A 25,524-nucleotide genomic window follows, 5' to 3' on the forward strand; every position below is an offset into this window, starting at 1 on the left:
AAGTTGCTTCCAAGTTACAAGAGTGAGTTAAGTCTTATATCATCTAAGCCATTTTTGACGGGAGGCGTGTGGTTAGAAAAGTGTGTCAGACGGATGAATACAAAGGTCACGATTTAACGGACGCAACAAACATTCATTGTCTTTAGAGCGTTGTCTATTAAATAGATCAACAAATAAAAAGGCTGGAAGTGTCTAATCCCTCCAGGCAGGAATTATCATCTGGCCTTTTTGGCAGGACAGATGAATGTGGCACCCGAGGTGTCTGAGGGATGGATTCACATCTCAATGCGTTCGCTTTTATGACATCGGGGCGAGACCACGGCACGCAGAGACAGATGTTGACGTACACGGACTGTCCATCAATATGACTCCACTTCAATTAGGCAGGAGGACCAAATGAGGAAAAGATTACAATGTGGCCTCCGAGACCAAAGATCTTTGGAGGCAGGAAAAGTATTGGAGGAAACCAGCGTTGTTTTTGTCAAGCCACGTTTTCCACCAAGCAGTTTGGTTTGTTACAAATACGACAGGTGGATTGTAAATAAATAAAAGTGAATAAAAGTCAGTTTACAGTGTAGCCAACGGGAGCTCCTCTTTCGCCCATAAAATCCAATTTAAAAAAAAAACATTAAAAAAGCGGCAATTATACTAAATTTACATTTCATGATTTGAATATTAACCAAGTATTAATGATATTGTAAGCGCTGAAAGTTTCTTCTAGATCACAAATCATGCATTTCACCTGGATAGAAGAAGTCTGAGTAGGCATTCCGACAAGTTGATCCAAGAAAAAGTGCAGTTCCCCTTTAACAGCGAATGGTTTCGCGCAAATAAGTGCATTAAAGTAACACGTTTAAAACATGTTTCCCTGTGTGACATTATAACAGTAAAATTGTATTTGTGTCAAAATATTAATTTAAATTATTCAAGCGAGTGCTGTGATTAATCATGAATATTCCAAATTCAAAAGTGTGGGTAAATTTTAATTCCTCATTTATCTCACATCTGAGCTGCATGACTGTTCCTTTAAAATTAGAGTAACACAACTCCTCTGCTGGTTGCGTTCACACTTTTGGTTCGGTTAAAACGAACCCAGTTACGTTTGCTCTGCCAGTACGGTGCTTTAAGTCACGTGACAACGCAATCATTCAATAATGATGACTGGAGCTCTGGTGTGAAAATGACTTCTAAAAGCATGCAGAAATGGCAAAATCGTACGAGACAATGCGTTAAAATGCATTGCTCCTTGTGTGTGTGTGTGTGTGTGTGTGTGTGTGTGTGTGTGTGTGTGTGTGTGTGTGTGTGTGTGTGTGTGTGTGTGTGTGTGTGTGTGTGTGTGTGTGTGTGACAACAGCGCTATATAAGAGTATATTTTAGAAGCTTTTTGGGAAATCTAAGCTGGTAAATAGAAAAATAAGCTACTATTTAAGAATATTTCAGTCACGTCACAAAAGCTGACCACTCACGTCCTTACTTTTTGCATATGTTCTTTACTGCGCAGCCCTTTGGTCACATGACGAAAATACCAGTCCAAGCAATGTTTCGTCTTTTACATTTTTTTTTCTTTTTTTTTTCAAAGTACCGAAACACAAGTGTGAAGGCAGCCTTCGTACACCGAAATATGCAGAAATGTGTTTTATATACAACGACCTGTTTGGTTAGTATGTATCGACCAGTTCAAATCAAAAAAGGCATTTTTGCTACTTCTTCCACTTAAGAAAATAAGGCTGGAGCTGCAAAACATAACAAAGCTTATAAATGTTTATATATTTTATTTTTACAGTCAAATGTATCTAATATTAATCTCTGCTAGGATTTGTCTTTTTTAGGATTTTTTTTGTAGCTTACTTCTTTGTGTGGAGGTGTTGGAGGAGAAAAGGTGAGGCCTTTAATCCCAGGAGCACCAGGCCTACCGTAAATGGGCATTTAGGACACATTTACTGGCTTACGGACAGTCGGACATTATAGAAATCCTTAAAAAAAAAAAGCAAATTTCTTAACCTCTTAAGGCCCAAGCTGTTTGTTTACATGCTGTTTTTATTTCTCTTTGCTATTTGGGCTTATTGGACCCTAATTAGAATAAAAACTAAAAATCATCTTTTGATATGATGTACTTAGTCCATAAGTACACAAACGTGTACTTCATGTGTAGTGACACGCAAATTTTTATTTTTACACTTTTTTTTTTTCTCCCAAATTCCATTGAATGTTATACTCTTCTGACACCACCAGGTGGCAGTATAAGTGTCCATATGTCGGCATAAGACCCCAATTCAGTAGTGTACACAATTTTGGAAATAAGAGCTAAAAGGTGCTGTCCACGCATGTGGCCACTAAGGCCTTTAGAGGTTTTTAAAATATTCTCTTCTGATCGGAGCCGCCGGAGTGGTGGTTTGCCGGTCTTTGTATAAAACGGAAAAGGGTCTTTCATGAGAATACAATGACCTGGATGACCAAGAACATCCATAGACACGTCTTACTTGCTGGAAACAAGTATTTTTCCGTCACTCCACTGGCGTATAAAGGGTTAAAGAGACATCCAATTACATGTATAATATTCACCCGGGTTAGCTTACTTCTTTATGTGGAGGTGTTGGAGGAGAAAAGGTGAGGCCTTTAATCCCAGGAACACCACGCCTACCGTAAATGGACATTTAGGACACATTTACTGGTTTACGGACAGTCGGACATTATAGAACTCTTTCAAAAAATGCACATTTCTTAAAATATTCTCTTCCGGTCGGAGCGGTGGATTGCCGGCCTTAGTATAAAACGGAAAAGTATGTCTTATATAAGGGTCTTACATGAGAATACTGGATGACCAAGAACATCCATAGACACGTCTTACTTGCTGGAAAAAAGTATTTTGCCGTCACTCCTCTGGCGTATAAAGGGTTAAAGAGACATCCAATTACATGTATAATATTCACCCGGGATAGTTTACTTCTTTGTGTGGAGGTGTTGGAGGAGAAAAGGTGAGGCCTTTAATCCCAGGAACACCATGCCTACCGTAAATGGACATTTAGGACACATTTACTGGCTTACGGACAGTCGGAAATTATAGAACTCTTTCCAAAAAATGCACATTTCTTAAAATATTCTCTTCCAGTCGGATCCGCCGGAGCGGTGGTTTGCCGGCCTTAGTATAAAACGGAAAAGTATGTCTTATATAAGGGTCTTACATGAGAATACTGGATGACCAAGAACATCCATAGACACGTCTTTTACTTGCTGGAAACAAGTATTTTGCCGTCACTCCTCTGGCGTATAAAGGGTTAAAGAGACATCCAATTACATGTATAGTATTCACCCGGGTTAGTTTACTTCTTTGTGTGGAGGTGTTGGAGGAGAAAAGGTGAGGCCTTTAATCCCAGGAACACCACGCCTACCGTAAATGGACATTTAGGACACATTTACTGGCTTACGGACAGTCGGACATTATAGAACCCTTTCAAAAAATGCACATTTCTTAAAATATTCTCTTCCGGTCGGAGCCGGAGCGGTGGTTTGCCGGCCTTAGTATAAAACGGAAAAATATGTCTTATATAAGGGTCTTACATGAGAATACTGGATGACCAAGAACATCCATAGACACGTCTTACTTGCTGGAAACAAGTCTGTTTCCGTCACTCCACTGGCGTATAAAGGGTTAAAGAGACATCCAATTACATGTATAATATTCACCCGAGTTAGCTTACTTCTTTATGTGGAGGTGCTGGAGGAGAAAAGGTGAGGCCTTTAATCCCATGCCTACCGTAAATGGACATTTAGGACACATTTACTGGCTTACGGACAGTCGGACATTATAGAACTTTCAAAAAATGCACATTTCTGAAAATATTCTCTTCCGATCGGAGCCGCCGGAGTGGTGGTTTGCCGGCCTTAGTATAAAACGGAAAAGTATGTCTTATATAAGGGTCTTACATGAGAATACAATGACCGGGATGACCAAGAATATCCATAGACTTGTCTTACTTGCTGGAAACAAGTCTTTTGCCGTCACACCTCTGGCGTATAAAAGGTTAAAGAGACATCCAATTACATGTATAATATTCACCCGGGTTAGCTTACTTCTTTGTGTGGAGGTGTTGGAGGAGAAAAGGTGAGGCCTTTAATCCCAGGAACACCACCCCTACCGTAAATGGACATTTAGGACTCATTTACCGGTTTACGGACAGTCGGACATTATAGAACTCTTTCAAAAAATGCACATTTCTTAAAATATTCTCTTCCGGTCGGAGCCGGAGCGGTGGTTTGCCGGCCTTAGTATAAAACGGAAAAATATGTCTTATATAAGGGTCTTACATGAGAATACTGGATGACCAAGAACATCCATAGACACGTCTTACTTGCTGGAAACAAGTATTTTGCCGTCACTCCTCTGGCGTATAAAGGGTTAAAGAGACATCCAATTACATGTATAATATTCACCCGAGTTAGTTTACTTCTTTGTGTGGTGGTGTTGGAGGAGAAAAGGTGAGGCCTTTAATCCCAGGAACACCACACCTACCGTCAAGCATGTGTCCATTTATGCCACATTTAATGGCTTACGGACAGTTGGACATTATAGAACTCTTTCAAAAAATGCACATTTCTTGAAATATTCTCTTCCGATCGGAGCCGCCGGAGTGGTGGTTTGCCGGTCTTAGTATAAAACGGAAAAGTATGTCTTATATGAGAATACAATGGCCTGGATGACCAAGAACATCCATAGACTCGTCTTACTTGCTGGAAACAAGTCTTTTGCCGTCACACCTCTGGCGTATAAAGGGTTAAAGAGACATCCAATTACATGTATAATATTCACCCGGGTAATGGCTAACAGTAAGTCATCTAGAGCCATTATTAGTTCATAGAGGACTATCTACTGACGGCAGAAATTTCCTCTTCCTAATACTAGAGAAACGATTACTAGCTCATAGCCACCAGTGTGTAACGTTGTCGCTGGACTCTACAATTAACAGTCTAGCATGAATACACCAACTACTCGGATCTCACAGCAAGCACCAGACTCCATGGTAAAAACCTACAACTGCCATAAAGAGTTTTACGTCACGAGCCGGGAGAGGAGAACACTTAGACTTCCAAGTTCAGTGCCCTCCTGAAAATGAGCACACAGAGTAGCTGCAGTCGACTTTCATTGGTGTCACCTCTGACTCTCCCCGACGGACTGTCTCTCCGTACCGCTACAGCTGGCGCCCCGGAAACCCTAAATAGGGGTGATTCTCATTTTTTTTTTGCATGGTGATGCTGGTTCGGTTATCTTTTTTTGTTGTGTTTGGGCTCAAAGGATACTAAGTGCCACCGCGGTCCCCGGCTTGCAGGTTGGCCTTCGAACAGTCCCATGCAGGCAAGGATGGTTGCCGGGGCTGGCGAAACCTGACATTGAAACGCCGTACAGGTGGTCGAACCCTTAGGAGGAAATACAGATGGGCTTCCCGTTTTTGTCGTACTGGTAGACCAACATCTTGATGCAGTGGGAGTTGGCGGGCGAGATCCAGGGGCTGCTGGTGATGGAGAAGTTATGGCTGGCGTAAAACGGCTGCGGTTGCTTCCGACAGTGGACCAGCGCCTGGAGCACGTTGGCCGCCATGCCCCTGAAGCGCTTGCTGATGAAACAGTAGAGGAAGAAGTTGACGCCGGTGTTGAGCAAAGCCAGCATGTTGGCCATGTCTGTGAGCACGTGAAGGAGGCGGCTGGCGCCCTGTGAGGTCGGCGGCGAGGAGTAGAAGTGGTAGAGGATCATGAGGGTGCGCGGCGCCCACAGCACCGCGAAAATGGACGTAATGGCGAGGAGGATGGCGGTGGTCTTGCCGGTGGAGTAGCCGCGCATGCGGAAGCAGCTGCGACGGCGGCGCAGCTTGCGGACAATGACAACGTTGAGGGAGAAGAAGACCGCACAGGGGAGGAGGTAGATGGTGGCGCAGTGGGCCCACACCAGCACGTGCTGGGCGGCGGTTCTGCCGCTCTCGCTCTCGCCGCCGCTCGCCAAGGCGGGCCAGCCGTGCCAGAGCTCCGGCCACCAGTAGTAAGGCGCCGCAGAGAGCAGGCACCCGACGTAGACGGCAAATATCACCCTGCGAGTGCGGGCCGGGTAGGAGACGGTGTGGTAGCGCAGCGGGTGGCAAACGGCGATGTAGCGGTCGACGGTGAGCGGCACGGTGATCCAGATGGAGGTGTGGATGGAGCAGAACTCCAGCACCTGCACCGCGCTGTTTACGGACGGCGGGAGGGGCGTGGCCAAAATGAAGTCCTCCAGTATGAAGTCGACAAAGACGATGAGGAGCAGGACCAGGATGTCGGCGGCCGCCAGCGCCAGGAGATAGTTGTAGGACGACTTCTGACGACGCAGCACCAGCTGGGACAGGATGACCACTGTCAGGATGTTGGCTGGGGAGGGTCAGGGCAGAGGGGGGGTTGTGATGGTGATGATGACGACAAGTTAGTAGAAAAATGGGGAGATGATGACGTGGGTGGGATTGGGGAAGGAGTGAGAGGAAGGAAGGAAAGAGAATTTAGGTGGTTAGTCGGCAGGTCAAACTCATGAGTAGAGCTAATTTATTCCTGGCAGCACTGAGGCATCGAACCCCTCCTGACACACTCAGCACACTGTCTGCTGCTTTTGTGTCTGAATCAGCCAGTGAGTCAGTAAGAGAGCGTATAAGAGAGTGAGTCAGTAAGAGAGCGTATAAGAGTGAGTCGGCAGGGGAGCGTATAAGAGTGAGTCAGTGAGTCGGCAGGGGAGCGTATACAGCAGGGGTGTCAAACTCATTTTAGATCGGGGGCCACATGGAGAAAAATCTACTCCCAAGTGGGCCGGACTGGTAAAATCACGGCACAATAACTTAAAAATAAAGAAAACTTCAGATTGTTTTCTTTGTTTAAAAATAGAACAAGCACATTCTGAAAATGTACAAATCAATGTAGGTTTTTTTGGGGTTTTTTTACACTTACGTTTTTTTGGGGGGGGTTTCGGTTTTTTGTCTCAAGCAAATCATATAGTTGATGTAGATGCCCCTATCGGCTGTTCAGATTTACTTTACAAAAGAGAAGTGTGGGATACTTCTCTGGTTGCCTTTATTTGTATTTGACTTTATTAAATGGATTTATATTATCATTTGGTGCAGCCGGGCCGGAGCAGGAGTGGATAGAAAGAGAAAAAAAGGAAGACCGAGGGGGAAATTGCGGGGACAAGAGGGGGATTAGACAGAGAGACCACAACAACAATAGAGCAACATCAGCAAATAGGATATGTACATATACACCTGTATGATGGTAAAAGTGATACCAAAGAAGCAGGTAGTGAAATAAATACTACAGAAATGACAATGAGCATTATTACACTACAAATGGAGCAATACAAATACCAATAGAAATAGCGCTATTGATAATGAACAATACCAATAATTTACCTCTATTATCAATGATACAGCTGTTCAAATGCAACAATACATATACGTGATGATAACTTGAGATACAAAAGAATGCAGAAAAATGGAGGGGAAGAAAGAGAAGCAACCTAAATTAACCTTGTAGATTGTTATAGTAACAATATGTTCAGCTTTGTCAGTGTGCCATGTGTTACCCAGTTTACCCTAGGGCAACAACGTTAATATATGTTTGATGAAATGTGATTATATGCATGAGTGTAAGTATGCATATGTACTTGTATATGTACATGTATGTGTATATGTATGTTTGTACAGTGAATGTGCGTGTGGATGTACGAACTTTGAGTATATATGTAGGTATGTACTATATTTGTGTATGTATGTGGGAGCGTAGGTACTTATGTATGTATGTATGTGTATTTGTATGTACAAAATATTTGACTCCCAGTGTGTGTGGGAGCCAGAGTGCGGCCCCAGCCACCCAGAGAGCCCACCCCACAAACAGCAGGTGTGGCACCCGGGGAACCAGGGACCACCGGCCCCACGCAGCCAGGCCGGCCAACGACAGGAACCCCACCGTGCCGCCCGGAAGAGCCAGCAGCAGGCCACAGACAGACACGCCCGGCAGAGGACAAGGCACGGGAGAAGCAGGGGACAGCCAGACCTCAAGCCAGCGAGAGACCACACCCTACACGGGCAGAAAGGCGGGACGCCCCGCCCGGGCGGCCCAGAGACTCCCCGCAACCGGACGGGAAGACCGCTCCCGCCCCACCAGCAACCGGATATTACATTGCATGCAGAAATATTAACTTGCAATGTACAGAATATCAGAAGTGTTTATTCGGGTAGACAAATCACAGATTGCATTACCAAATATCTTTGACAATCAAAGCATGATCGTAGCAATCCACATTTTGTGTTATTGTGTGAAACTGGTATCTAAACACGGCAAACAAGTGCAGCTCCTCGACTCTGAATGCAAGTGCTCCTACAGCAGGAATACAAATTCTGTATTTCTACAAAATACAAAATCTGGCAAGACACCGACACTGAGCTGTTTAAAAAAGCATAATGTTTAAAAACTATTTCATTAAAATAAACATATTCTCCAGTCATGGTATTAAAAACGTCAACATTATCTGTCTAATGGGGTATTAATGACGAAAAATGATATCGAACAGCGATTATCGCAATTCATTATGAGTTAACTATCAACAAACTGCCATTATTTGCGATTAAGTATTTTAATTGTTTAATCGAATACATTTTCCTGACTTTGTAAAGATGAGTTTGCAAAGGAGTGAGTGAGTTGAGGGTGTTTGGTCTTACAAGTGATTGAGTGAGTACACTGTTCATGTACACTGTAGCAGTGTTTTTCAACCTTTTTTGAGCCAAGGTAGTGTTTTAGTCCTTATCTTGCGCTCCTATTTTGGTGTTTTTTCCTGTTTTTTTTGGTATTTTCCTGTTGAAGTTTCATGTCTTCCTTGAGCGCTATTCTCTACACCTGCTTTGTTTTCGCAATCCAGACTATTTAAGTTGTGCGGACGCTTTCCTTCTTTGTGGGGACATTGTTGATTGTCATGTCATGTACGGATGTACTTTGCGGACGCCATCTCTGCTCCACACGCTGTAAGTCTTTGCTGTCGTCCAGCATTTTGTGTTTTGTTTACTTTACAGCCAGTTCAGTTTTAGTTTCCTTTTGCATAGCCATGCCTAAGCTTCAATGCCTTTTCTTTTTGGTTTAAGCATAAGATACCTTATTACCTGCACGCTTCTTCCCGCTGTCGTCTGCATATTCTGATCACGACACGACATGTTCCCGACATCTACAAAGCAATTAGCTACCGGCTGCCACCTACTGATATGGAAGAGTATTACACGGTTACTCTGCCGAGCTCTAGACAGCACCGACACTCAACAACGGCACATTATTTACGGATTATAATTACTTGTGTGCAAAAAATATTTTTAACCCAATTAGGTGAAATTACTTAATCTCCCACGGCACACCAGACTGTATCTCACGGCACACTAGTGTGCTGCGGCACAGTGGTTGAAAAACACTGCACTAAAGTATGAGTGGGTTTATTACTATACTCCATATGTGTCATGTGTGAGTGAGTTTCTGGCAATATGTGGATGAGTGAGTGACATAGTAGTGAGTTAATGAACGAGCAAGTACATTTGTGATTATTAAGATACGAGCAAAGTGAGTGAGTGACTGTATGTGAGTAAGTGAATGAGTGAGGGCGTATGTAACTATATCTACAAACTCCAAAACCAGTGAAGTTGGCACGTTGTGTAAATGGTAAATAAAAACTAAATCCTGTTCAACTTATCTTCAATTGAATAGACCGCAAAGACAAGATATTTAACGTTCGAACTGGAAAACTGTTATTTTTTGCAAATATTAGCTCATTTGGAATTTGATGCCTGCAACATGTTTCAAAAAAGCTGGCACAAGTGGCAAAAAAGACTGAGAAAGTTGAGGAATGTTCATCAAATACGTATTTGGAACATCACACAGGTGGACAGGCTAATTGGGAACAGGTGGGTGCCATGATTGGGTATAAAAGCAGCTTCCATGAAATGCTCGGTCATTCACAAACAAGGATGGGGCGAGGGTCACCACTTTGTGAACAAATGCGTGAGCAAATTGTCCAACTGTTCAAGAACAACATTTCTCAACAAGCTTTTGCAAGGAATTTAGGGATTTTACCATCTACGGTCCGTAAAATCATCAAAAGGTTCAGAGAATTTGGAGAAATCACTGCACGTAAGCGATGATATTACGGACCTTCGATCCCTCGGGTACTGCATCAACAAGTGACATCAGTGTGTAAAGGATATCACCACATGGGCTCAAGAACACTTCAAAAAACCACTGTCAGTAACTACAGTTGGTCGCGACATCTGTTAGTGCAAGTTAAAACTCTACTATGCAAAGCCAAAGCCATTTATCAACAACACCCAGAAATTCCGCCGGCTTCACTGGGCCCGAGTTCATCTAAGATGGACTGATTCAAAGTGAAAAAGTGTTCTGTGGTCTGACGAGTCCACATTTCAAATTGTTTTTGGAAACTGTGGACGTCGTGTCCTCCGGAACAAAGAGGAAAAGAACCATCCGGATTGTTCTAGGCACAAAGTTGAAAAGCCAGCATCTGTGATGGTATGGGGGTGTATTAGTGCCCAAGACATGGGTAACTTACACATCTGTGAAGGCACCATTAATGCTGAAAGGTACATACAGGTTTTGGAGCAACGTTATCATGGACGCCCCTGCTTATTTCAGCAAGACAATGCCAAGCCCCGTGTTACAACAGCGTGGCTTCATAGTAAAAGAGTGCGGGTACTAGACTGGCCTGCCTGTAGTCCAGACCTGTCTCCCATTGAAAATGTGTGGCGCATTATGAAGCCTAAAATACCACAACGGAGACCCCCGGACTGTTGAACAACTTAAACTGTACATCAAGCAAGAATGGGAAAGAATTCCACCTGAAAAGCTCCAAAAATTGACCTCCTCAGTTCCCAAACGTTTACTGAGTGTTGTTAAAAGGAAAGGCCATGTAACACAGTGGTGAACATGCCATCTTTTGTGCAATGTGTTGCTGCCATTAAATTCTAAGTTAATGATTATTTGCAAAAAAATGAAATATCTTGTCTTTGCAGTCTATTCAATTGAATATAAGTTGAAAAGGATTTGCAAATCATTGTATTCTGTTTTTATTTACCAATTACACAACTTCAATGGTTTTGGGGTGTGTATTACAAGTGACTGAGTGATTATACAGTGAGTGAGTGAGTGAGTGAATGAGTGAGTGTGATCCAGTTTACGGTCACATGACTAAGTGACGAGGGTGGGAGAGTACATGAAGTACAAAAATGAATAAATCACATAGTCATTTGATAAGTGAGAGCATGAGTCAGTGAGAGAGACAAGATGTCCCTGTCAGCTTTTCTATGTAATGTTTACAGTTTGTCCCTTCCCGTCGCTTGCACCTGCTGCGTCACACAAGGAGCGTCTCTTTCCCGCCTTTGGCTACATTGTCAGCTTTCGTGGAAGAACAGTCCCGACACAAAGAGCAGGATAACGTGCGGCGTGACGTCCTCCCCAAGATTCTTGCTATTGATCCCGTGCAACAAAAGCGGCCGCAAGGACATCCCAGCTCTCTTTTTCTTCCCAATCTCATCAACATACGCTCGGGAAAAGATTTATCACTGCAACGACTTTATTTGCCGCAGACATGGAGGAGCGGCGTCTACCTTTGCTGCAAATTATTGCCTTGTTTGTTTTTGATCCCGCTGGCCTTGCTTTATGCTCGCATCATTTTGACATCAAAACTGGCAGTGAAATTAATTCATCTGGGGGAGGAGGGAAGCAAAAACCATTTAAATGCAGTCCAAAGAACTGCACTGTGCAAAGTTCCAGCAACATTAACTTCAATGGCTTTTCTGCTTTTTGGCTCATTGGGTTTTCTTTAAAAGCGAGAAGAAAAGATGTTGATTCATATGCAATATTTTTTTTTTCCAGCATATTATTATTCTCATGGAATGCACTAAAAGTTTGAAAGGTTAATTAAATAACCTCTGAAGCATCAACCATCTGTTTTGAACTAATTGCAGTAAGACTATAATAGTAGACTATAAAACGGCTAATCATGTTTTGTTGTTGTGTGTGTGTGTGTGTGTGTGTGTGTGTGTGTGTGTGTGTGTGTGTGTGTGTGTGTGTGTGTGTGTGTGTGTGTGTGTGTGTGTGTGTGTGTGTGTGTGTATCGAAAATTATTTCAATACATTTCGGTACTTTTCTAAATAAAGGGCACCACAAAAAAATTGCATTTTTTTTTTTTTTTACCCAAAAAATCTTAGGGTACATTCTTATTGCAAGATTATCCTTACATAAAATAGTGAACATACAAGTAGAGATGTCCGATAATATCGGACTGCAGATATTATCGGCCGATAAAAGCTTTAAAATGTAATATCGGAAATTATCGGTATCGGTTTCAAAAAGTAAAATGTATGACTTTTTAAAACGTACTACATTATTTTCCTTGAAAAAGAAATTTTGCCTTGAAAAATGTTGTTTACCTTAAAAAAAATTTTTACCTTGAAAATCTTTTTTTTTTCCTTGAAAATCATTTTTTACCTTGAAAAAAAAATTTTACCTTGAAAAATTTTTTTTACCTTGAAAATCATTTTTTACCTTGAAAAAAAAACACGGACGTAGGAAGAAGTCCAGAGCTCCAGTAAACCTTAAAGGCACTGCCTTTGCGTGCCGGCCCAGCCACATAATATCTACGGCTTTTCACACACACGTAAGTGAAATATGCGCCACACTGTGAACCCACACCAAACAAGAATGACAAACACATTTCGGGAGAACATTCTTACCGTAACACAACAGAACAAATACCCAGAACCCCTTGCAGCACTAACTCTTCCGGGACGCTACAATATACGCTACCCCATACCCCTCCCCAACCCTGCCCACCTCAACCTCCTCATGCTCTCTCAGGGAGAGCATGTCCAAAATTCCAAGCTGCTGTTTTGAGGCATGTCAAAAAAATAATAATAATGCACTTTGTGACTTCAATAATAAATATGGCAGTGCCATGTTGGCATTTTTTTTCTCCATAACTTGAGTTGATTTATTTTGGAAAACCTTGTTACATTGTTTAATGCATCCAGCGGGGCATCACAACAAAATTAGGCATAATAATGTGTTAATTCCACGACTGTATATATCGGTATCGTTTGATATCGGAATCGGTAATTAAGAGTTGGACAATATCGGAATATCGGCAAAAAAGCCATTATCGGACATCTCTACATACAAGACAACTTGTCTTTTATTAGTAAGTAAACAAAGGCTCCTAATTTAGCTGCTGACATATGCAGTAACATATTGTGTCATTTTCCATTCTATTATTTTGTCAATATTATTAAGGACAAGTGGTAGAAAATGAATTATTAATCTACTTGTTCATTTACTGTTAATATCTGCTTACTTTCTCTTTTAACATGTTCTATCTACACTTCTGTTAAAATGTAATAATCACTTATTCTTCTGTGGTTTGGATACTTTACATTAGTTTTGGATGATACCACATATTTGGGTATCAATCCGATACCAAGTCGTTACAGGATCATACATTGGTCATATTCAAAGTCCTCATGTGTCCAGGGACATATTTCCTGAGTTTATAAACAATGTACATTTAAAAAAAAAAAAAAAAAAAACGATGTTGTGATGCTAAGAAATATCGACGTAATCATAGTAGAATTGTTAGAATAATTGTTTCTAAGTTATCACAAAAACTTTGTGTTACATTGAGTGCCCGGTGAGAAGCAAAAGCTGTCTTTGAAACCTACCGAGAAGAAGGCTTGTAAAACTCCACTGTGTAGGGGGGGAAGCAACATGAAGGTGTTCTGTTTTCTTTCATGTATTGGTAATCAACAGAAAGATATTGTTTTAACTAGAGATGTCCGATAATATCGGCCGGCCGATATCGGCCGATAAATGCATTAAAATGTAATATCGGAAATTATCGTATCGTTTATTTTTTTATTGGTATGGTTTTTTTTGGGTTTTTTTTATTAAATCAACATAAAAAACACAAGATACACTTACAATTAGTGCACCAACCCAAAAAACCTCCCTCCCCCATTTACACTCATTCACACAAAAGGGTTGTTTCTTTCTGTTATTAATATTCTGGTTCCTACATTATATATCAATATATATCAATACAGTCTGCAAGGGATACAGTCTGTAAGCACACATGATTGTGCGTGCTGCTGGTCCACTAATAGTACTAACCTTTAACAGTTCATTTTACTAATTTTCATTAATTACTAGTTTCTATGTAACTGTTTTTATATTGTTTTACTTTCTTTTTTATTCAAGAAAATGTTTTTAATTTATCTTGTTTTAGTTTATTGATTTTATTAAAAGTACCTTATCTTCACCATACCTGGTTGTCCAAATTAGGCATAATAATGTGTTAATTCCACGACTGTATATATCGGTTGATATCGGTATCGGTAATTAAAGAGTTGGACAATATCGGAATATCGGCAAAAAGCCATTATCGAACATCCCTAGTTTTAACCCATGGACCGTGGAGAGAAGGCAGGATCTGCCCAATTTCCAAACGACCTCTTTTTGAACCGTTTTACGAACCTCTTTTTGAACTCTTTTACGACCTTTTCTGTGAACTGTTTACAACCTTTTCTAGGAACTTTTTACGACCTTTTCTTTAGAACTGTCGTAATAATAGGCGATGGCTGATTACGACCTCGTCCCTTAGAAGCAGCTGTTGTCATGTGGTCAGAGAAAGTCCAATCTTTTGGCAGAACGTAATGACACTGTACAAGGGTACAGATGTGCACGTTTCTCCTCACCGAACCACATTGGAATTCTGTCTCTGTTTGATTCTTTGCTTCTTGTCTTGTTTAATCGATGTTATCAGTGTTTGAACCTGACAAATATCGACTAGTTACGCTCCTGTACTCGGCATCATGACAGTGGATGTCAGGTGTAGATCCACCAATGGCGTTTGTTTACATTGTGACGCCGGTGAGCTACGGTGTGTAGTGAAGCATGTTTAGCTATTCCTCGTCTTGGAGGGATGATACTTGTAAGAAACTTACTTTATTTGTCGCTATGGAGACGAGGATTAGTGATTTAGAAGTAGCTAAAACACTGCCGACTAGCTAGCCATGTCTTAAAGCACCTCTTCCTGAGGGCGTTTCAGTGTTATAACTTCACCTTTATCGTTAGTTTTCAAGCCAAAATGCATCCATTCTCCCTTTTCTGTCTACACACTGTGTCTGCTTGTAAGTACTCCGTGATTGTGCGCTGCCGAACATGCTCGTCTGCTCGTAAACCAGCAATGACACGACGTGACGACGACGGGGGGTTTTTCAGAGGCGGTGTAGTACCGAATATGATTAATTAGTATCGCGGTACTTTACTAATACCGGTATACCGTACAACCCTAGTGCTGTGTTATATCAATATGGAGAATATTTCCTTTTCTGATGACATAAATATAATTGATAACTTCCAGGAAACTGTCATTTATGTGCTGGTGCTGCATGGCGCCAATCTCTTCCAGATGGAGATCCATTTGACATTGATTTGCATTCCAGCAGCACTAAATGCACTTAGCCGGTGTGTGTGTGTGTGTGTGTGCGTGTTTCCCTCCCTGTGTTTGGTAATAGAACCGGGATTTGATTAAAAGCACCATTTTCAAGACCGCTACATCACACTTCACAGGCACTATCAGCTAATTACAAATGACCAATGTTGCCTAATGGACGACGGTGTCCTTGCAGGACCGGGCGGCACAAAATAAAACAAACCACGCACACAGCTGTAGGCCCTCACGTACCGTAGCAAGTGTGCAGATTATGCGGCAATTCATTAAGTAACTATTCAAAATTGAGCCATCCAGCTGTATAATGCGTGACCAGAGACACTGCCGCCGTGATGCCACGGTGCTTTTAAATTGCTTTCAGGTGGAATGGTCATTGATTGTGCGATCCATCGACCTGTTGGTTTCATCAACGGACAATTTGTGTTTCCCTCATCGGGTTCACTTGAAATGTCATTTCAACTGAAAGAGCGCTCATCTCAACCTCAGGTGCTTATTTTTTTTCCAAATCAACTACATTTGTCTTCCTTTTTTCATATATTTTTTATTAACATCCAGCATCAGACATTCCTATCCATGACATCATGTTTGCATACATCATATACACCACATTGCCAAAAGTATTTGGCCACCCATCCAAATGATCAGATTCAGGTGTCCTAATCACTTGTGACCTTCCAATTAGCCCACGTACAGTACGCAGAGAGCTTCATAGAATGGGTTTCCACTAGGGATGTCCGATAATATCGGACTGCCGATATTATAGAAGGCAGGATCTGGGGCGGCATGGCGTAGTGGGTAGAGCAACCGTGCCAGAAACCTGAGGGTTGCAGGTTCGCTCCCCGCCTCTTACCATCCAAAAATCGCTGCCGTTGTGTCCTTGGGCGGGACACTTCACCCTTTGCCCCCGGTGCCACTCACACCGGTGAATTGAATGATGAATGAATGATAGGTGGTGGTCGGAGGGGCCGTTGGCGCAAATTGCAGCCACGCTTCCGTCAGTCTACCCCAGGGCAGCTGTGGCTATGAAAGTAGCTTACCAGCACCAGGTGTGAATGATTGATGGGTTCTACATGTAAAGCGACTTTGGGTACTTAGAAAAGCGCTATATAAATCCCAGTTATTATTATTATTATTATTATTGGCCGATAAATGCTTTAAAATGTAATATCGGAAATTATCGGTATCGGTTTCAAAAAGTTAAATGTATGACTTTTTAAACCACGGAAGTAGGGAGAAGTACAGAGCACCAATAAACCTTGAAGGCACTGCTTTTGCGTGCCGGCCCAATCACATAATATCTACGGCTTTTCACACACACTAGTGAATGCAAGGCATACTTGGTCAACAGCCATACAGGTCACACTGAGGGTGGCCGTATAAACAACTTCAACACTGTTACAAATATGCGCCACACTGTGAACCCACACCAAACAAGAATGACAAACACATTTCGGGAGAACATCCGCACCGTAACACAACATAAACACAACAGGACAAATACCCAGAAACCCTTGCAGCACTAACTCTTCCGGGACGCTACAATATACCCCCCTCCCCCCACTACCCCCTACCCCCCCACCCACCTCAACCTCCTCAGCATGTCCCAAATTCCAAGCTGCTGTTTTGAGGCATGTTAAAAAAAAAAAATAATGCACTTTGTGACTTCAATAATAAATATGGCAGTGCCATGTTGGCATTTTTTTTTTCTCCATAACTTGAGTTGAAGTTGTTCTCTTATTTTGGAAAACCTTGTTACATTGTTTAATCACAACAAAATTAGGCATAATAATGTGTTAATTCCACGACTGTATATATCGGTATCGGTTGATATCGGTATCGGTAATTAGGAGTTGGACAATATCGGAATATCGGCAAAAAAGCCATTATCGGACATCTCTAGTTTCCATGGCCGAGCAGCTGCATCTAAGCCAGTTGCTCTCCACTCTGCTCTGAACCACCTGGAGCAGCAGCAGAGCTACGTCCGGATGCTCTCTGTGGACTATAGCTCTGCCTTCAATACAATAATCCCGGACAGACTCTGCAATAAACTGGACACTCTTGGCCTCCCCCCTCTCACAAACGCCTGGATAAGGGACTTCCTAACGGACCGACCCCAGAATGTGAGACTTGGCCCGCACCTCTCATCCTCCCGCACGCTGAGCATCGGCTCCCCACAGGGCTGTGTGCTGAGCCCCCTCCTCTACTGCCTTTACACCCATGACTGCAGTCCGGCCCACAGTGACAACCTTACCGTCAAGTTTGCCGACGATACCACAGTGGTCGGGCTCATCTCCAGGGGTGACGAGGCTGCCTACAGAGAGGAGGTCCTGAAGCTGACGGCCTGGTTTTCGGAGAACAACCTCGCTCTCAACACCAGCAAGACCAGAGAGATCATCGTCGACTTCAGGAGGAGCAGCACCGACCCTGCCCCCCTCTACATCAACGGCGAGCGTGTAGAGAGGGTCCACACCTTCAGGTACCTTGGAGTCCACATCTCTAATGACTTCTCCTGGACAGTCAACACCACATCAATCATCAAGAAGGCTCAGCAGCGGCTACACTTCCTTAGAGTCCTCGGGAAGTACAACCTGAAGCCTGACCTGCTGCTGACCTTCTACCGCTCATCCATCGAGAGCCTGCTGACCTACTGTATTACGGTATGGTACGGCAGCTGCACTGCAGCAGACAGGGAGAGGCTGCAAAGAGTGGTCAAGACGGCTCAGAAGATCATCGGCCGCCCTCTCCCCTCTCTGACGGACATCTACACCTCCCGCTGCCTCAACAGAGCCAGTGCCATCATCAAAGACAGCACCCACCCTGGCTCTGACCTGTTCCACCTGCTGCCCTCTGGGAAGCGCTACAGGTGCATTAAAACCAAAACAAACAGGCTAAAGAACAGCTTCTTCCCCAGGGCCATAACCATCCTGAACGGACTGCCCCATTGTCCCTCATAACTGCCTTCTCTTCGGTGTAATAACCCATTCCACCAACCACCCTGTTTTTGTTTTGTTTTTTCATGTATATATTCATTTCACACCATATTCATTGCACTTCTACATTTTTTAAATGTGTATATATTTGCACATTGTTTTTCTAGCATGCACACATCGCACTGTATGGAATGGCCTCAATCTCGTTACCTTGCGTAATGACAATACAGCTGATTCTGATTCTGATTCTGACATCACCAAGTCCAATGCAAAGCATGGGATGCAGTGGTGTAAAGCACGTCGCCACTGGACTCTAGAGCAGTGGAGACGCCTTCTCTGGAGTGATGAATCACGCTTTTCCATCTGGCAATCTGATGGACCAGTCTGGGTTTGGAGGTTGCCAGGAGAACGGTACATTTCGGACTGCATTGTGCCGAGTGTGAAACTTGGTGGAGGAGGAATTATGGTGTGGGGTTGTTTTTCAGGAGTTGGGTTTGGCCCCTTAGTTCCAGTGAAAAGAACTTTGAATGCACCAGGATACCAAAACATTTTGGACAATTCCATGCTCCCAACCTTGTGGGAACAGTTTGGAGCGGGCCCCTTCCTGACTGTGCACAAAGCAAGGTCCATAAAGACATGGATGACAGAGAAGGGGCCCTCTCCAAACTGTACCCACAAGGTTGGGAGCATGGAATAGTCCAAAATGTTTTGGTATCCTAAAGCATTCAAAGTTCCTTTCACTGGAACTAAGGGGCCAAGCCCAACTCCTGAAAAACAACCCCACACCATAATTCCTCCTCCATCAAATTTCACACTCGGCAAAAATTTGCAGTCCGAAATGTACCGTTCTTTTGTCAACCTCCATACCCAGACTGGTCCATCAGATTGCCAGATGGAAAAGCGTGATTCATCACTCCAGAGAAGGCGTCTCCACTACTCTAGAGTCCAGTGGCGACGTGCTTTACACCACTGCATCCCACGCTTTGCATTGGACTTGGTGATGTATGGCTTAGATGCAGCCGCCCGGCCATGGAAACCCATTCCATGAAGCTCTCTGCGTACTGTACGTGGGCTAATTGGAAGGTCACATGAAGTTTGGAGCTCTGTAGCAACTGACAGTGCAGAAAGTCTTTGCACTATGCGCTTCAGCATCCGCTGACCCCTCTCTGTCAGTTTACGTGGCCTACCACTTGGTGGCTGAGTTGCTGTTGTTCCCAAAACTCTTCCATTTTCTTATAATAAAGCCGACAGTTGACTTTGTAATATTTAGGAGCGAGGAAATTTCCAGATTGGATTTGTTGCACAGGTGGCATCCTATGACAGTTCCACGCTGGAAATCACTGAAAGCGGCCCATTCTTTCTACAAATGTTTGTAGAAACAGTCTCCATGCCTAAGTGCTTGATTTTATACACCATATTGCCAAATACTTTTGGCAATATAGTCTATCAATAGTTTCTGAATTGTGGGCTTTTGTAAACAATCCAATCAAACATGGGCTCGTCTTTGTGACATTTTTCACCTTCAAATGAACTGCAAATTCAGATGAACTGAGCTCATACAAAACGTCGAGTTTTCCACTCCAGATAGCCGCACTGTGACGGAGGAATCTTTCTAATTGCACGCGGCCCCCATTTGCTGCTCAGACATTTCCACATGAGCGCTATTAAAACTCACCGCACAATAGAGCTGACCTTTAATCCACCACCTCGCTTTCTCCGGTCCGCCTGCCAATTATCTCACTTTTTTGTGCGCCGCAACTCGCCGACAGACCGGGAGCCGGAGTAGAGCTGAATTGTCGGCCGTCACTGGCGCAGGTATATTATTCTGCTCGGGCTCCCCAGTGACGCTCCCGGAAACAAACAAAAGGACTCCACGGTGAGCTTGACATTTCTATGTGTGTCCGCTAATGCAGGGGTTCCCCATTCATGGCAATTGACTGTGAATGCTGTGTGTCAACTTTGTGGCAGGTGAATAAACATGCCCTTTTGCAGTATGAATATGTGCCAAGTAAAGGCTCCCAGGGGAGGAGGCAGTAGAAAAAAGGGCATTTTCTAGGACAGATGTGTCCAAGGTGCAACCGGGGGCCATTAGCGGCCCGCAGCTAATTTTTTAACGGCCCCGCTGCACGTTCTACCAAAAAAACACAAATTAACCGCGACTTATTTGGTCAAAGTCCCTAGCACTTATTTGGTCAAAGTCCCTAGGACAGGGATCGGCAACCCAAAATGTCTAAAGAGCCATATTGGACCCAAAATACTAAAAAAAAATCTCCCGATTTTCAGCCGGAGCTGGAGGCCACGCCCCCTCCAGCTCCATGCGGACCTGAGTGAGGACAGCCTTTTTTCACAACAAGAGGACAACAGGGTGACAAGAAATAAATCATCCAGACGAGAGATAAATTGTATTATTATGTTTATCTTACCTAAAAATAAATATATTTATTAATTAAAAAAAAATAATTAAAAAAAATACATTTTTACTATATTTTGCTAAAAACATCAAAATTAATTGTATTTTTATTTGTATTTTTTCTGACTCCTTATTACATCCAGGCATTAGAATTATACATTAACATAAACATATTTGAAATAATTAATTTTAAATTATCATAATAATTCATTTAAAATGACCATATTTAATTATTAAAATAATTCCTTGTTTATGAACAACTTTAGCATTTTATTCATTACATTTTGAAGCTCTCAGAAGCCAAGTTATGTTATATTCCTTAAGATTTATTTATGCAAGTTTGAAGTATCAATTATCTAAACACATTTTTGTTTGCATATTTTCAGGATGTAGCTATATATATATATATATATATATATATATATATATATATATATATATATATAACACCACATATGCGGCCCTCTCCAAGGTTTCTCATAGTCATTCACATCGACGTCCCACTGGGGTGAGTTTTTCCTTGCCCTTATGTGGGCTTTGTACCGAGGATGTCGTTGTGGCTTGTGCAGCCCTTTGAGACACTTGTGATTTAGGGCTATATAAATAAACATTGATTGATATATATATATATATATATATATATATATATATATATATGAGAAATACTTGACTTGGTGAATTCTAGCTGTCAATATATTCCTCCCCTCTTAACCACGCCCCCAACCACGCCCTGCCCCACCCCCGACCACGCCCCCACCCCCGAAATCGGAGGTCTCAAGGTTGGCAAGTATGCTGGAGCCGCAAGAAATAAAAAGTCTTATATAAGTGTTATAATGAAGGCAACACATGACGTAAGTGTCTATATTAGCTATAATAAGTTAAAGTACCAATGATTGTCACACACACACACTAGGTGTGGCGAAATTATTCTCTGCATTTGACCCATCACCCTTGATCACCCCCCTGGGAGGTGAGGGGAGCAGTGGGCAGCAGCGGTGGCAGCGCCCGGAAATAATTTTTGGTGATTTAACCCCCAATTCCAACCCTTGATGCTGGGTGCCAAGCAGGGAGGTAACGAGTCCCATTTTTATAGTAGCCTACTATCAAAATGACTATGTGAAGGCTGAAGCAAATCTTTGTTGACAGAAATGTTGAAATGTAATATTTATCCTACACATTTTTAGAAACCATTAGTAAAAGATTACTCCCTATATATGTATATATATATATATATATATATATATATATATATATATATATATATATATGTTTATATATATATTTTTTCTGATTATTATTGTTATTAATGTATTATTATTTCTTTTTTTGTTTATTTAATTAATGTATTTGTCGATACTATGTTTTTTTTTGCTGTTTCTTTTTTTGGGGAGTGGTTTAATGGTTGGGATATAAACAAAAAATATTTGGACATTTAGGGCAGACAACAGATATATGATGTATGTGAATATGATGTAATGGATAGGAATGTCTGATGCTGGATGTCAATAAAAAAAATAAAAAATAAAAAATAAACCATTAGTAAATCAGAGGCTACTCAGAAGGTGAGATAACTCCGGGAAATGACTGGCTTTTAATGGCCAAAGGTATAGATGTGTGTGTCCAAGTTAAAGGAAATGGCAGGCTGTCTTCTTCTAATAGATTTATTACAATCTTTGCAAGTTGGGTAACATTTGCTGTGGTCTGGAACAACATGGCACACAAACAGCTATCTCAAATGCAGCCAATATTACATGCAGATAATGTGTCATGAGACATGCAAATATAAATTAAATACACAGAGGACACAAATAAAGGAAATTAAATGAGCTCAAATATACCTACAAACATGTATCTACACTTTTGTTAAAATTTAATAATCACTTATTATTCTGTTGTTTGGATGCTTTACATTAGTTTTGGATGATACCACAAATTTGGGTATCAATCCGATACCAAGTCGTTACAGGATCATACATTGGTCATATTCAAAGGCCAGGGACGCATTTCCTGAGTTTATAAACATAATATACATTTTTTAACAACGAAAAAAAGATTTTGAGATGCTAAAAAATATCAATGTAGTCATAGTAGTGTCGACGAGATACGCTCCTGTACTTGGTATCATTACAGTGGATGTCAGGTGTAGATCCACCAATGGCGTTTGTTTATATTTTGACGCCGGTGAGCTATGGTGTGTAGTGAAGCATGTTTAGCTATTCCTCGTCCTGCAGGGATGATACTTGTAAGATACTTACTTTATTTGTTGCCATGGAGATGAGGATTAGTGATTTAGAAGTAGATACAACACTGCAGACTTCACCTTTATCGTCAGTTTTTAAGCCAAAATGTGTCCGTCTACACACTGTGTCTGCTTGTAAGTACTCTGTGATTGTGCGCTGCCGAACATGCTCGTCTGCTCGTAAACACGACGTGACGACGACGGGGGGCCAGAGGTGTGGTGGACCAGTACTTTTCAGAGGAGGTATAGTACCGAATGATTCATTAGTATCGCGGTACTATACTGATACCGGTATACCGTACAACCCTAGTAGAGAGACATTTATACATTTCTGTGTCGAGACCCCAAAAATATAACGTAACGTTTTCTTTGACAAAAAGGGCATAAAACAAAGTTTGAGTGTATAGTAATGAATAAATGAAGGAGTGAGTGAGTGAGTGTATAGTAATGAGGGAGTGAGAGCACGTAAATAAATAAATGAAGGAGTGAGGGAGTGTATAGTAATGAGGGAGTGAGTGAGCCTTTGTAAATGAATAAATAAAGGTGTGAGTGAGTGAGTGAGTGAGAGTTTGAGTGTATAGAAATGAGAGAGTGAGAGAGCCTGTGTAAATGAATAAATGAAGGAGTGAGTGAGTAGTAATAAGGGAGTGAGAGAGCCTGTGTAAATTATTAAATGAAGGAGTGAGTAGGTGGGTGAGTAGGTGAGTTTGAGTATATAGAAATGAGGGAGTGAGAGAGGCTATGGGTAAATGAAGGAGTGAGTGAGTGAGTGAGTGAGTGAGTGAGTGAGTGAGTGTATAGTAATAAGGGAGTGAGAGACCCTGTGTAAATTATTAAATGAAAGAGTGAGTGAGTTCCAGTACATCAAAATGAGGGAGTGAGAGAGCCTGTGTGTAAATGAATAAATGAAGGAGTGAGTGAGTGTATAGTAATAAGGGGGTGAGAGCGCCTGTGTAAATGAATAAATGAAGGAGTGAGTAAGTGGGTGAGTAAGTGAATTCGAGTATATAGAAATGAGGGAGTGAGAGAACCTATGGGTAAATGAATAAATGAAGGAGTGAGTGAGTGAGTGTATAGTAATAAGGGGGTGGGAGCACCTGTGTAAATGAATAAATGAAGGGGTGAGTGAGTGTATAGTAATAAGGGAGTGAGAGAGCCTGTGTAAATTATTAAATGAAGGAGTGAGTAAGTGGGTGAGTAAGTGAGTTTGAGTAGAAATGAGGGAATAAGAGAGCCTATGTGTAAATGAATAAATGAAGGAGTGAGTGAGTGTATAGTAATAAGGGAGTGAGAGAGCTTGTGTCAATTATTAAATGAAGGAGTGAGTAAGTGAGTGAGTAAGTGAGTGACTTCGAGTATATAGAAATGAGGGAGTGAGAGAGCCCGTGTGTAAATGAATAAATGAAGGTGTGAGTGAGTGGGTGAGAGTGACTTCGAGTATATAGAAATGAGGGAGTGAAAGAGCCCGTGTGTAAATGAATAAATGAAGGTGTGAGTGAGTGGGTGAGAGTGACTTCGAGTGTATAGAAATGAGGGAGTGAAAGAGCCCGTGTGTAAATGAATAAATGAAGGTGTGAGTGAGTGGGTGAGAGTGACTTCGAGTATATAGAAATGAGGGAGTGAGAAAGCCTGTGTAAATTATTACATTAAGTGGGTGAGTGAGTGAGTTTTAGTGTATGGCAGCGTTTCTCAAAGTGTGGGGCGCGCCCCACTGGTGGGGAATAGAGACATGACAGGTGGGGCGCGAGGAACGGGAGGAAATTTCACTTTAATTTTTTTTTTTTAATTATATTCTTAGATTTTTTTTTTTACTATGCTTTCATTTTCTATACACACTGTAAATCACTTTGTGATTCTGTCTGTGAAATCTGCTATATAAATACATGTAAATTACTTATTTTTCCTGTAGGCTTTAAATTTCTGGAGGAGCGAAAGTTTGACAGACATAGCAACAGTAACTAATGGGGGCGGGGCTAAGCGGAACAAACTTGACGAGACAAGCGCAGCAAAATTAAAAGCTGTCCCACTGTCAAACGACGCAGTGGCGAGACGTATATGCGACATTGCAAGTGATCTTGAGGAACAACTCGTAGACAAATTAAAAGAAAGTCGTTTTGCTTTACAAGTGGACGAAGCTACTGACAGCAATAAAGACTGCCTGTTCATCGCATATGTACGCTTTGTGAATGGCGAGTCACTGTGCGAGGATTTGCTGTTTTGCAAATACATAAAAAATAGAGCCACTGCTGATGAGCTGTTCAAGATAATGGACAGTTTCCTCAAAGAACACGACCTAAATGGGAAAACTGTGTGGGCTTTTGCTCTGATGGCGCACAGACCATGGCAGGGTCAAGAAACAGGCTGCAGGCTTTAATAAAGAGGGTTGAGCCAA

At 42.1% G+C, this 25,524-nt stretch overlaps 1 protein-coding gene across 3 annotated transcripts in view; it reads right to left on the reverse strand.

Moving 5' to 3' along the window:
• gpr139 (G protein-coupled receptor 139) overlaps positions 1-25,524 on the reverse strand; it is a 115,323-nt gene that overhangs the window by 728 nt on the left and 89,071 nt on the right. For 2 of the 3 annotated variants that reach the window (XM_061974215.2, XM_061974214.2), the window contains one exon: positions 4,853-6,390. The exons of the other annotated variant lie outside the window; for it this stretch is intronic. In XM_061974215.2, coding sequence (XP_061830199.1) covers positions 5,414-6,390 — 977 coding nt within the window. In that variant the 3' untranslated portion in view covers positions 4,853-5,413. Of the gene's footprint in view, positions 1-4,852; positions 6,391-25,524 lie in introns of those variants that run through there. 3 annotated transcript variants of the gene reach the window in all.

This window comes from Nerophis lumbriciformis, linkage group LG22 (assembly GCF_033978685.3).
Source record: "Nerophis lumbriciformis linkage group LG22, RoL_Nlum_v2.1, whole genome shotgun sequence".
Lineage (NCBI taxonomy): Eukaryota > Metazoa > Chordata > Actinopteri > Syngnathiformes > Syngnathidae > Nerophis > Nerophis lumbriciformis.